The 11689-nt window shown below is 40.9% G+C and overlaps 1 protein-coding gene across 14 annotated transcripts in view; it reads left to right on the top strand.

Moving 5' to 3' along the window:
* The window catches only part of myo18ab (myosin XVIIIAb), a 132837-nt gene extending 122846 nt beyond the window's left edge, over window positions 1-9991 (top strand). For 11 of the 14 annotated variants that reach the window (XM_046388104.1, XM_046388103.1, XM_046388109.1 and 8 more), the window contains 3 exons: window positions 888-1010; window positions 3995-5498; window positions 7188-7323. In XM_046388104.1, coding sequence (XP_046244060.1) covers window positions 888-1010; window positions 3995-5486 — 1615 coding nt within the window. In that variant the 3' untranslated portion in view covers window positions 5487-5498; window positions 7188-7323. Of the gene's footprint in view, window positions 1-887; window positions 1023-3994; window positions 5499-7187 lie in introns of all 14 variants that reach the window. The other 3 variants (XM_046388106.1, XM_046388107.1, XM_046388105.1) reach the window with 2 other exon arrangements.
* Window positions 9992-11689: the final 1698 nt, after the last annotated feature.

Below are 11689 nucleotides of genomic sequence, written 5' to 3' on the forward strand. Positions count from 1 at the left end.
CTCTACTGCATGAAAGGACAACAATTCCCAGAAACACTCCAAAATCTTGTTGAAAGCCTTCTCACTGTGGAAGCTGTTAAATCTGTATTTAGAATGTCTATATAGTGTTTGTGAGATGTCAAGATAACTCAAGCAAATGAATCTCTTTTCAATTTGGATATTCTTTTCTAAATTTGTCTCAAAAGTCCCCTCAATTATGAAGTGGTAATACCAAATCACAGTAGTACCTCCCCCTTTCCAGCATCATGAGAAAATCTGGTCGCTGTCAGCATGTCATCAAACTACTTATTATTAAATTAGTACCTCAATCACAGCTCAGATTGGCTTTCCTCCTCACTTTCAAATAAGTAGTTTAGATAACAAAGTAGAACTGAGTACTAAGGATTGTCATCTTGGGTGATGACTGGTGTTGGATGTCAGAGTGAGCAGATCTCAGCGATACATTTGTTGTGTAAAATCTTATCACATCTAACAGGAGAGATTGCTGAAACGGCTGGACTGCGATAGCACTCATCTAACAGTGACGACTGGAAGAAGTTGCTGTGTGATCTTTAAATCCATACAACCTCTTGCAGGCATGTTTGTGTGTTTACAGGGTTTTTTGAGCTGACTGCATGTGCTGACTTTGATCGAGAATAAATGCCACAATCCTTTTTTTCTTCCACACTAACACTTACAGCCAGTTCTTCATTCTCTACTTCCATAGAGACAGAAAATTACAGGAATGTTTTTATCCGAGTTGACTCCCCTTTCACAGTCTTAATCTCTCCTCGCTGAATATTTATGCCTGCCTCTTTTCTGTATTCCTAACCTTCATTTCCATTGCATCTCTCCTGTGCTTCTTTCTTCCTTTGCTGACTTCTTTTCCTTGTGTGATCCCTCACCAGTCAGGGGGATTCAGACACAGACTCTGAGGTGGAGGACCGTGTGGATGGAGTGAAGTCCTGGTTGTCCAAAAGCAAAGGTTCTGCGAAGAACCTCTCCGATGATGGAAGTCTCAAGAGCTCCAGGTCAGTGCGAAGGCAGGTGTCTTGCTTTCACTTCAGCAGCAGTTAGTAAGCAGTCTACTTAGACATTTAACTGCTTTTGGCCTGTCTGTATGAAATGGTGTATGTGACCTGACCCAGAGGAAATGCAAGGAAAGCAGAGCAGAATACTTAGCTGAAGTGAGGTGGTTGCTGTTACTTAAATATATTGTCTAGCTACTCCATCTTTATTGTCACCCACTCAATGAGGAGTGACCCCCCCCCCCCTCCACAAACAAACCACCTCTGTGGTAGATTTATCAACATTCCCAATGGCCAGCTGGCATAGTCTACCTGAGCCACTCACTGAGATAAATGAATGTGTCTGCAAGCTGACATCTTCAGTTTTCCCAGATTTGTCTCCTTACCAGAAGATTTAAGTTCCCTCCCTCAGCTGAGCCACTCCCAACCTTAAAAGAGTTTTAAACTCTTTCTCAGCAGCATGTCCCTATAGATATTGACTAATTCACTGAACTAGCAAACATTTCCCCTTGTTGTAATACTTGTAATAAGTGACTTGAGTGAGTCAAGTTTCTTTGAAAATGGAAAACATTTTGTGCAAGAGTCTACCCAAATGAGGTTACTGACATGTTTGGTAATGCTCATAGAGATACATTGTGTAGGATCTGTTTTAAACCTAGTGTCTTGGTTTAACATTAGAGAAAGGATCGTGAAGAAAAGAAGTCCTATTACTAATAAATTTGAGTAATTGGATAATTTGTGGGCGGCACGGTGGTGCAGTGGTTAGCACTGTCGCCTCATAGCAAGAGGGTTCCAGGTTTGAATCCCGGTCTGGGCCCTTCTATGTGGAGTTTGCATGTTCTCCCTGTGCCTGCGTGGGTTTTCTCCGGGTACTCCGGCTTCCTCCCACAATACCAAAAACATGCTCATTAGGTTAATTGGCTGCTCTACATTGCCCCCTAGGTGTGAGTGTGAGAGTGTGTGGTTGTCTGTCTTTGTGTGTTGGCCCTGTGATTGACTGGCGACCAGTCCAGGGTGAACCCCGCCTCTCGTCCGTAGTCAGCTGGGATAGGCTCCAGCTCCCCCGCGACCCTGACGGATAAGCGGTATAGAAGATGGATGGATGGATAATTTGTTTAATCTCCCATCAGTTTTTGCCAACATTTACCTTGTTTTTGTAAATATATTGTAATGAACCCTATCAGTTAGACATACACAATATAAACATTACTTCACAAAGTAGGACATAGTGTTTCTTCATTCCAGATGGTGTGAATCCTTCTATTCTAGCTATAGCTATTCATTCATATGAATTCATATTTTTCAGTCAAACTATTTAGATGTAGGTTTTATTAGTTTTGATCAACAACAGTCAAAAATAACTTCATATAATGGCTAAAAGTCAAACATTACTCACTTCATTGTGATACTTCCCTTTCTCCAGAAGTACTGTAAATATGCTTTTTAGTGAAATGTCTGTGTTAATGTTGTATTACAGTATTATTTTTTCGCCATAACATCACATTGGTCAAAGAGGGTTGAAGTTGAGATTTGCCAATCATTACTGTGGCATTCATTTGTCCTGGATCGACGGTAAAATATTGTTGGTGTTTGTCTTGACAATTTGTTGGTCCCATGTGAATGAATGAATGCTTTATTGTCATTGTACGTCACTACAACAAAATTAGATGTGCCTCATTTGAAACAGTGCAAAACGCAGTGATGCAATATGCCAGCAGACTCTCGGTGGTGTAGCGGGTGGATGTCACCAGCAGATTTTCCCTCAGGTTATTGTTGCGAAGCAGTCTTAAAACATGTTGTCTCTGCTGGGACTGTGGGGACAGCCCTGTGGGGAGCCAGTGCTGAGCGTGGGACCAATCCTCCCAGGCTGCGGGCGGTTTGTGAGAAAGGTCATAATCCAGGCACAAGGGGAGGCGGGGAAGTCTAGGTGTAGCAGTGTGTCTACAAGTATCTCTGGGATAATCGTATTGAATGCTGAACTGTAATCCACTTACAGCATTCTAACGTAGCTCCCCGGCTTCGTCATGTGGCACAGTGTCAAGTCAAGTCAACTTTATTTGTATAGCCCATTTTTACAAGCAGTTTGTCTCAAAGGGCCAGTGTGGTATGGAAGGCTGTGTTGATGCCATTGTCTGTTGATCGGACTTTATCAAAGCACTTCATTACAACCGAAGTGATTGCTATAGTCCTGTAATCATTAAGCCTGCTGGCTTTTTGGGGACAGGGATAATTGTGGCGGACTTTAAGCAGGTGGAGATGGAGGCCTGTGATGGAGTTGTTGAATATCCTCGTCAGAACCCCTGATAGCTGGTCTGCACAAGCCTTCAGTACTTTGCTGAGCACAAACTGGGCAAAGAAATGGTTAAGTTCCTCTGCTATCTCAGTGTTAGCGCTTACAGTCACAGATGGTCGGCCCTTATAGTTGGTGAGATGTTGTAAACCTTGCCACACCTGCCATGGGTTGCTCTGTGTCAGATGGTCTTCTATTTTCCTCCTCTAGTTGTCCTTGGCAGCCTTGTCCCCGGACCTGAAGGCAGAGTTACATGCTTTTGATAGAAATGTACTTCTACTACCCTGTTCATCCAGGGCTTTTGATTGGGATAAACCCTGATTTGTTTGTCAACAGTCACATTATCAGTACAGGTCTTGATGTAAAAAAAGCACATTTTCTGTATATTTCTCAAAATCCAGGGTGCACTTGCTGGCCAGGTTTTTATATATTTCTATATTTGTCACACAAATTTGTCTCCAGTTGCACTCTCCTTAACCTGTTTTTTTTTTTGTTGTTGTTTGTTTTTTCCCATTGCTCAATTCTGATTTTGCTCAATTCTTAAATATTTCGTCACATCTCTGTTTTTCTGATTTTTCAAGTTTGGTTAATTTGTTTCTTATTCTCTTCCTTTACTCCCGCCACTCAAGCCAAAATCTCATCCTTATCTTTTCTCTCTCTTTATTTCTTTGTTCTTTCCTCTGTTGTTTCTTTTTAGATTTGCTTTAAATGTAGACGAAAAGGAAGGGAAAGAGTGGAAGGAGGGTAAGGAATGGAAAGAGGTAAATAAAGAAGGCAAAGGGGTAGAGTCGGGCAGGCCAATGTCAGTGATGAGCTCCCTCAGCTACAGAAAACGATCCAACCTTGACTCCATCAGTGGCAAAGGGGATGCCCTCCTGAGCGCCCTCAAAGAGAATGCAGAGTCAGAAGGCACTCTATCCTTCCAAAAGGCGACACCCAAAACCTCAGATCTTAAGGATGATACCTACTCAGTAAGCTCCAGAAGGAAATCCCAGGCAGGGGATGACATGAATGACAGAGAATCAGTTATATCCCAGGCCTATTCAGAGGCCAGCAGCCGAGCCAGGAAAGGCATGGACAGTCGCTGGGGTGACTTTGACAGAGAATCAGCTATATTAGTCTCTGCACCGAGTCACACTTCCATGCGTCTTGGATTAAGCCCAGAGAATGATGCCAAGTCTACCATCAGCCGAGATCCGTCAAGCCCACTTGGACGACGCCAGCGCACCTCCTGCTTCGATGAAGGCAGAGGTGGGCGGTCACTGTATGGCGGTAGCCCTTGCTTTAGTAGAAGGTCTGGGGGTCGCAGTCCTGGAAGTGTTAGCCAAGCAGATTCCCATATGTCGCTAGCGCGCAGCTGCCGTTTAAGTGAGTTTGATGTTGATATCGATGATAGCCGAAGCGTGGCCTTCACAGAGAGGTCAGCGTACAGTCCACACTCATCTACTGGCCGCAGTATCTCCATGCCACCGCCACTAGCCAGGTCATCAGTTGGGGATTATGACAAAGTAGATAACTGGGATATAAAAACAGTCAGTCATCGCAACTACCTCGACCCTGACCTAGAGAAAGCCATTGATGAGGTACTGAGTTTCAAACCTATCAAATTCAAGCGTAGGAGCTTGGAAGACTCTGACGGTGAAGAAAAATCCAAGAATGATGGAGATGACAGCAAAGGTATCCATAATAGTGACAGCACTTACCCTGCCAGCAGTCTCAGACGCTCTGCATCTGCTCTCGACTGCTTGAGACCTTCCCGCAATGCCAGCAGCTGCAGCAGTCACCGTCGAAGCAAGAGCAAAGGAAAGAACAAAAAGAAGAAGAGGAGCCACAGTTCTGAATCTGACAGCTCAGGAGATGACCGTCATCGCAGGAGCTCCAAGAGGAGGTCCAAGAAGTCCAAGAAGTCCAAAAAGAGAAATGAATCTTCCTCTTCTTCCTCGTCTTCTTCTTCAGATTCAGAGTCAGACACGGGGTCAGAGTCGAGCTCCGGTGCCTCCACTATTTCCTACCGGAGCTCCAGTAGTGTTAAGAGGGCTCCAGTTCACAAAGTGTCCGGTCTAGAGGGAGAAGGAGGAGGTAGGACACAGAGTGAGAACCAGCCTGCTAACAAAAAGGAAGATAAAAAGAGGAAGAAGAAGGTGGACAGCCTGGTGATGAAGTACCTGTACCGGCCAGACAGTGACTGAGGCACTCAATAGGTGGTAGCCTGATACAGACTGAGCTTGAAGAGTGTTTTTGAAGCATGGTGTGACCTAACAAATCAAAGATATTTTCACTGTTATCAGTCAGCGCGATAAATGTCCTCCATCCAGTCTGACTAGGATTAGACTTTCACAGTTTGAAATTCTAATTTGTGTTTTGCATTTTTGACGTGTGATTGTCAGCATGCTAACAGTATTTCATTGTTACTACTACACACGTCAGCAGTAGTGAAAATAGCCTCTGTTGCTGCTGCTTTGTCACTTTGTTTAACAGAGTTTTATACTCTTAAGGCTTTCACAGAGGATTGTTTGGGAGCAGGAATGTCTTGGATGATTTTTGAATTTTGTCACAGCACAAAGTATATTTGGTGATATGGTACACTCAACACTGACATTAACTCAGGGTTCAGTTAAGCCTGAGATGTCATATTGATTTATAGCCTCAGAAAGGTAAAAATAACAGGAGTCAATTAAAGGTTCCATAATTGTATAATTAGATCCAAAGCCTTGATTTACACCAATGAGCTTATTCATTTGAGATGCGCAGTTTACAGTAATTAACCCCAGTTTACAATATTTAGGTAGTTTGAATGTTTAATAACGTGGAAAGACTGGACTATGACCATGACGCTATGATCATGGGACTGAATTCTTTGTTGCAGAGTTCATTAAAATATGTTAAAAAAATGACTTGAATCACATTTAGATATTGGTAATGATTTGTTTCACTTTCAGTAGGCTTCTTCTTTGTGCAAATCCACTGAATAGCTAACATTTTGAGAGGATGGAATCACTTTGCTTTGTATTTGTTTTATATCATACATTTAGTACTCCAGTATCTTCTTAACAGTTTTGCATGCTAGCATTGCACCACATTGCATTGCACTTGTGGCCAACAGTTACTCACATGTTTTACCTCTGTACTTTAACGACCAATCCAAGCAAATAAAGGAAATTTTATTTAAAATTTAGGGAAAAAACACTGCAAAACTAAAACTTAACATTACATAACACAACAGAAAATTATTGAAGACACTAAAACAAGATGAACTCACAGGATGACAGGCAATATGCTTCCAGGTGCAAGAAAAACAATGATTGATTTACTTTTATTAAGCAATGGTTTCCTCTATAAAATGAATCATTTAAATCAAAGGCTGAGTGTTGAGGGCTGTCCAAGCTGTCCACTGTCTGCAAACTGCCAGTGGGTCTGCTCGGGGTGCAGGCTTCCCCAGAATACAGTGATATAATTACCCACAATACTTTGCAATACGGCTGTGACATTGTAGTTTTCCCAACTGCTGACTAAATAAAATAAAAAGTTATCGTGAATGTGGCCGTAAAAATGTGTTGCAGCAGTTCTGCAAACTAATGTTGCTGTCTCGTTCATATTCAGTATACTGACTTTTCTCAGTAGCACTAAATCGGTTCCTTTGTTCTTTGGTTAGTCATTAAAAAGATTACCTGCCGACCAGTGAGTTAATATTTTGGAATATTTTCCTTGGAGGAAATTTTCACATTCTCTTCTAAAGCCAGCATACAGCATGTATTGTCAAAATGATGATGTCGATTTCCATATTTGCTTGGGTTCTTGAGTTCTCATGGACACTGTACTATTCCCTTTTTCCACTTTTTTCACTTCTTTTGATTTTAACATCAGCTTCTACTTTTTCTTTCCCGCTTTAGCCCCCCTGGCCAAAGACGCTGCTGCTTTGATAGATCTGATGAAGAAGAAGAGGAAGAAGACAAAGAAGAAGGCAGGGCGGCCCAGGGCTCCCACTACTCTCGATACAGATATGACAGTCATGTGAAAGACAATGAAGGCGAGGACAGGCCTTATGAGACCACATCATAGCATCATCATCCTTGCTGACAACATTCATTGTCTGAAATGCACCCTCATTTTACTGTGACAGTTCGCCTTGCATGCAAAGTTGATTGACGATGTGGTCAGTACAGTTGTACACTTTAACACTCACAACCTTGCTATAGGAAAATCCAGACATTCGCATACTGTGGATGATTCAAAAGTGTTGCTATAGCCATCTATAGCAAATCCTCATAGTTTTTGTTTGTTTTTTTAAATCCACATGGTCTTTTGGACTTGGCGCTAACAGAACACAGCACCTGCTGCGTGTGCACCTTACTGCACACACACCACGTCCGTTATTAACGACGACTACACTCTGCTGGTTGCATGTAAGCAGCAGTTGCTTGGCTTGAGCAGCCATCCTATTTAATTCCCGTCATTATGGTTGTAACTGAGCCAAAGAACTTGAGCTTGCAACGATAACAGATCCTTTCCCTGTTTTGTCTCTGTCTCTCTTCTTACCTTCTTTCCTTATAGTACACAAAAATAATATGTATTGCCAAAAAGCCTTTGTTCAAATATGTGTGTGCACTGTTTTACTTTTTGCCAGTCCTGGGTAAAGTCCTTGGCTTTTTCTTTTTCTTTCCTTTTTGGAACAAGTGATATTTGATTTAAGTGGACTCATCTACAGCTGGCCTCACTGCAGCTGTTGTTTTTCATGAACTGCTGTGCTTTTTTCGCTGGCAAATGATCTCTTCCTTACAGGGCAAATGGATTGCATCATTAACTGCTCCACCATGAAAGTGAAACATCTGAATCCTCTGTTTTTGGTGTTTAACAAAATTATTTTTCACAGGACCGCCATCAAAGTTTAGTTATGAGAAATGCCTTTATGCCTTTTCTATGTTTATTTCCACTTGATTTGAAGTACTTGCCAAAATTCTTTAGTGATGAAGAGACTTTGGCTTTGTCCTTTCTGCCATCTGTGTTTTCATAATTTTGATGTGTTTTCCTTTACCAAAGAGAATGTACTTCTACTTTGGGCACCAGTCATTTGTTGGTTTCTCACAAAAACTTACAGAACAGATGGTATCCTCAACCAGCATTCAAAGGAAAAGTCTTGTGTTATTCTATTTTTTTATTGCCAACTAATCACATGGAAAGACCAATAACAACGTTGCCTTTTGGCTTTGGAAACGCTCCTTTTTTGGAGCTTTCAGCCGTGTATTTTGGTCTTCTTCAGCAAATGGAGCTGGCTCAGGTGTCATCACACACTCTTAGTTTTAAACCTGTTGGTTCCAACTGAAGACATAAATCTAAAAATGGCTCACAGATATATAGATTGAAAAAAAGGATCAGTAATTTCTTACATTGCTTGTTACTCTAAAAGTGAACAGTACAATGCAGATCATAAAACACATTTTCTAAAATATATAATTCAAACAAACTTGATGCAATGCATGATCCGTTTGAGTTCCGTGAACACAACACACGTAGCCTGTCCTGAAGTGTGTTCTGCCATTAGTGTTTTGTTCATTCACCGTGCCTCTGCTGCCTCCCCTAAGTGACAAGCTTGCATTACTGCATAGTCTGTTGCACCTTACGCAGTCCGAAAACAACTTGATCTATCCAGGATTTTTCCATCCGTGGCTGCCACACGTTACTTTTGTTGTTATGATTATTCGTTCAGCACTGCTAGGAAGTTTTCTCCATTTGATGCGAGTTAATAGAACATTAGCCTGGTTTACGGTTACGGCGACAGGGCATGTAGTAGACGATGACGGTGAAAGGCACATCCTGTTGCAGTTATACACTGAGAATCTGTAATACAGCAACGTCATTACACCAATATCACTTTCCCCCCCATGTCACAAGTTTTCCAATCCAATGAGATAGCTCATGCTTTGGACTCTCTAGCTGTCGGTCCCCTCAAAGGTAGATACTGTCAGGATGATTTGCTATTGATTAGAGATAAAAATTTGAACTTCATAAGTTGAATTTGATCGCCGTGATGCAGTTTTAATGAACCAGTGTTAACTCATCCTTAATGGATTTGTGGATTTTGGTGAAAATAAGAAGGATCCACAATACCACCACCCTTCTGTTTTAAAGGCTCATTGGGTAATTTAACTGTAACCTTATTAACTGGACACCTTACAGCCACCAATATAACCAATACTGTGAAGTCATGTAAACAGCAAGAAGGTGAAACCTGCATTTTCATTGTCGCTGACTGTTGTGTCACTCCATGTCGTCATCTGTCTGGTATTTACTGAGTAGCATTAAGATATTTATGAAAGCCATTTAAGGTCCAGGAAAGACAGGAATACATTTGTGGATGTTTTTCCATTGTGGGAGAAGTTGTGTGCGATTCTACTATACATGCTTTTTGTAGACTATTCATTTTTATTCTCTCTGCAGTCAACACCAGTGTGGAAATGCATTTTGATTTCATTGACCCTGATGAAAGTGTCTGGCTTCAACAGAAACAAAAAAAACAAAAGTGCAGGCATGATATTGCTGACTGCACACAGTATTTATATATAAATATGTGTATGATTCATGCTAGCTTTGAAAATAGTTATTGTTTATTTTCATTATTGAACAAATTGACCACTTGTTATAAATTTTGCATTACAGTTTAATATATTGTAAATAAACAATGGTGATTGTTTTAGAATGCCTTGAAGACTGGTCTTGTCTTAGTCGTAGTGTTCTGTTCTCGTTCCTTTCATTCACATTTAATTATGGACTTTTGCTTTGCTTGTGTTCCACCTTCCAAAGGGCAGGCAGATATAAAAGGTAAGCTGTTGTTTCTCATGCATCCTTTGTAGTGTTGTTTTTCCTGTTATGAGAAATGCCAGCAGCAGTTTTGAACCTGCCATCAACAGATGCAAAACTTCTTCCCAATAATTTCTGGAAGAATTTCTGCAGAAATTTACATTATGATGAAGATAGTGTCGGAATGCAGGCAATCATTTCCAAAGCACCTGTCAAAATCTGAAACACCAGGGCACTTTTGCATAAAGCAAGATAAGAAAATCCAACACTATCGAAGTCTCCAAACTCTATACTGTAAATACTCAATACCGTATTGTAGCCTTTATACTCAATAGAGTCACGTTCATGAGTGACAAATAGCTACCTATTGTAGCTGAATAGGCAGAGGATAATAAAGACACGTCTGCAGGATATCTGTGATCATTCAGTAATGTCTGTGCTGCTGAAAATACACACCCACACTGAGCCACCCCTGTAACAAAACACTTTAGGGGAGACATGACTACAGATAGAGCTTTAATGATAGAAGACTAAGGGTTAGGGGCCTCTGCCTATTACAGTTTATACAACATCATATGCAGGTCTGTGATGGAATGTGAACGTCCATCTCTTGCATTAAAGTGTGAAGGGCTACACACATTCACCATGCCAGTTTCTGCATTTTCGCTTACTCAAGTGCAACAGTCAATTGAGGTTGTAATTCCAAAGACACTAGGCTGCTTTAACATTATCCATTATTAATATTATGCAGTCTCCATGGAAAACCTCGTGTATTCACATTTATCTGCTGTAAGAGTGCATTAAGTGATTGGGGCAGTAATAAAAGTGTTAGAGAACAGATGTATCTACTGTATGTGTGTCATTCACAACAGCCGTATGCTCTGCAAAGGTCTTCCCATGTACAGCCATCTGAGTGCTGCAGCTGAACCTTCTTCCTATAACTAAACAGACTCGTACTGTCAAACAACAAGTGTGACAGATCTTGTACATGATGTTCTGCTTGACAGCCTGACAGTTTATCCAGCTTAACACCCACAACAATGGGAACACACTGGACACACACAATTTACGCAGGCAAAGTGGAAATTATGAGGCTAATAAACTTCTCACTTCCCACCAATTTTCTCTGTACCCTTGGCCAACAACAGGAAGTTACTGGGGCACCAGCTGCTTGTGTTGTTGACAAAAAAGACAAAGGCAGCATATATTTGTGCAAACTTGTGGTTTGACAAACAACATCATGTGGTACAATCATGATTTACAGTGCTAAATATACAAAAGCCATAGGTCTTTCCAAGCACATAATTATTTTCTTAATAAAAAATAAACTGCTTAAATGGCTTTCCATGTACTTATATACTGTACACTGTACACCAGTGTATTTGGAAACAATGCACACTTGCAGTAAAGGTGTTAAGAATAACTAGTGATGGAATCTAACTAATTACATTAACTCAACTATGTTTAGTTATGAAGTAATTGTATTTAATTTGAGTATTTCAGTTTCAGTTCAGTTCTTTGCTATTATCTGCTACTTTATACTTCCACTTAACTACATTTTGGATACTATTACTATTGTGATATACATAAAAAATAT

The sequence above is a fragment of the Scatophagus argus genome, chromosome 5 (assembly GCF_020382885.2).
Source record: "Scatophagus argus isolate fScaArg1 chromosome 5, fScaArg1.pri, whole genome shotgun sequence".
In the NCBI taxonomy this organism is placed as follows: Eukaryota; Metazoa; Chordata; class Actinopteri; family Scatophagidae; genus Scatophagus; species Scatophagus argus.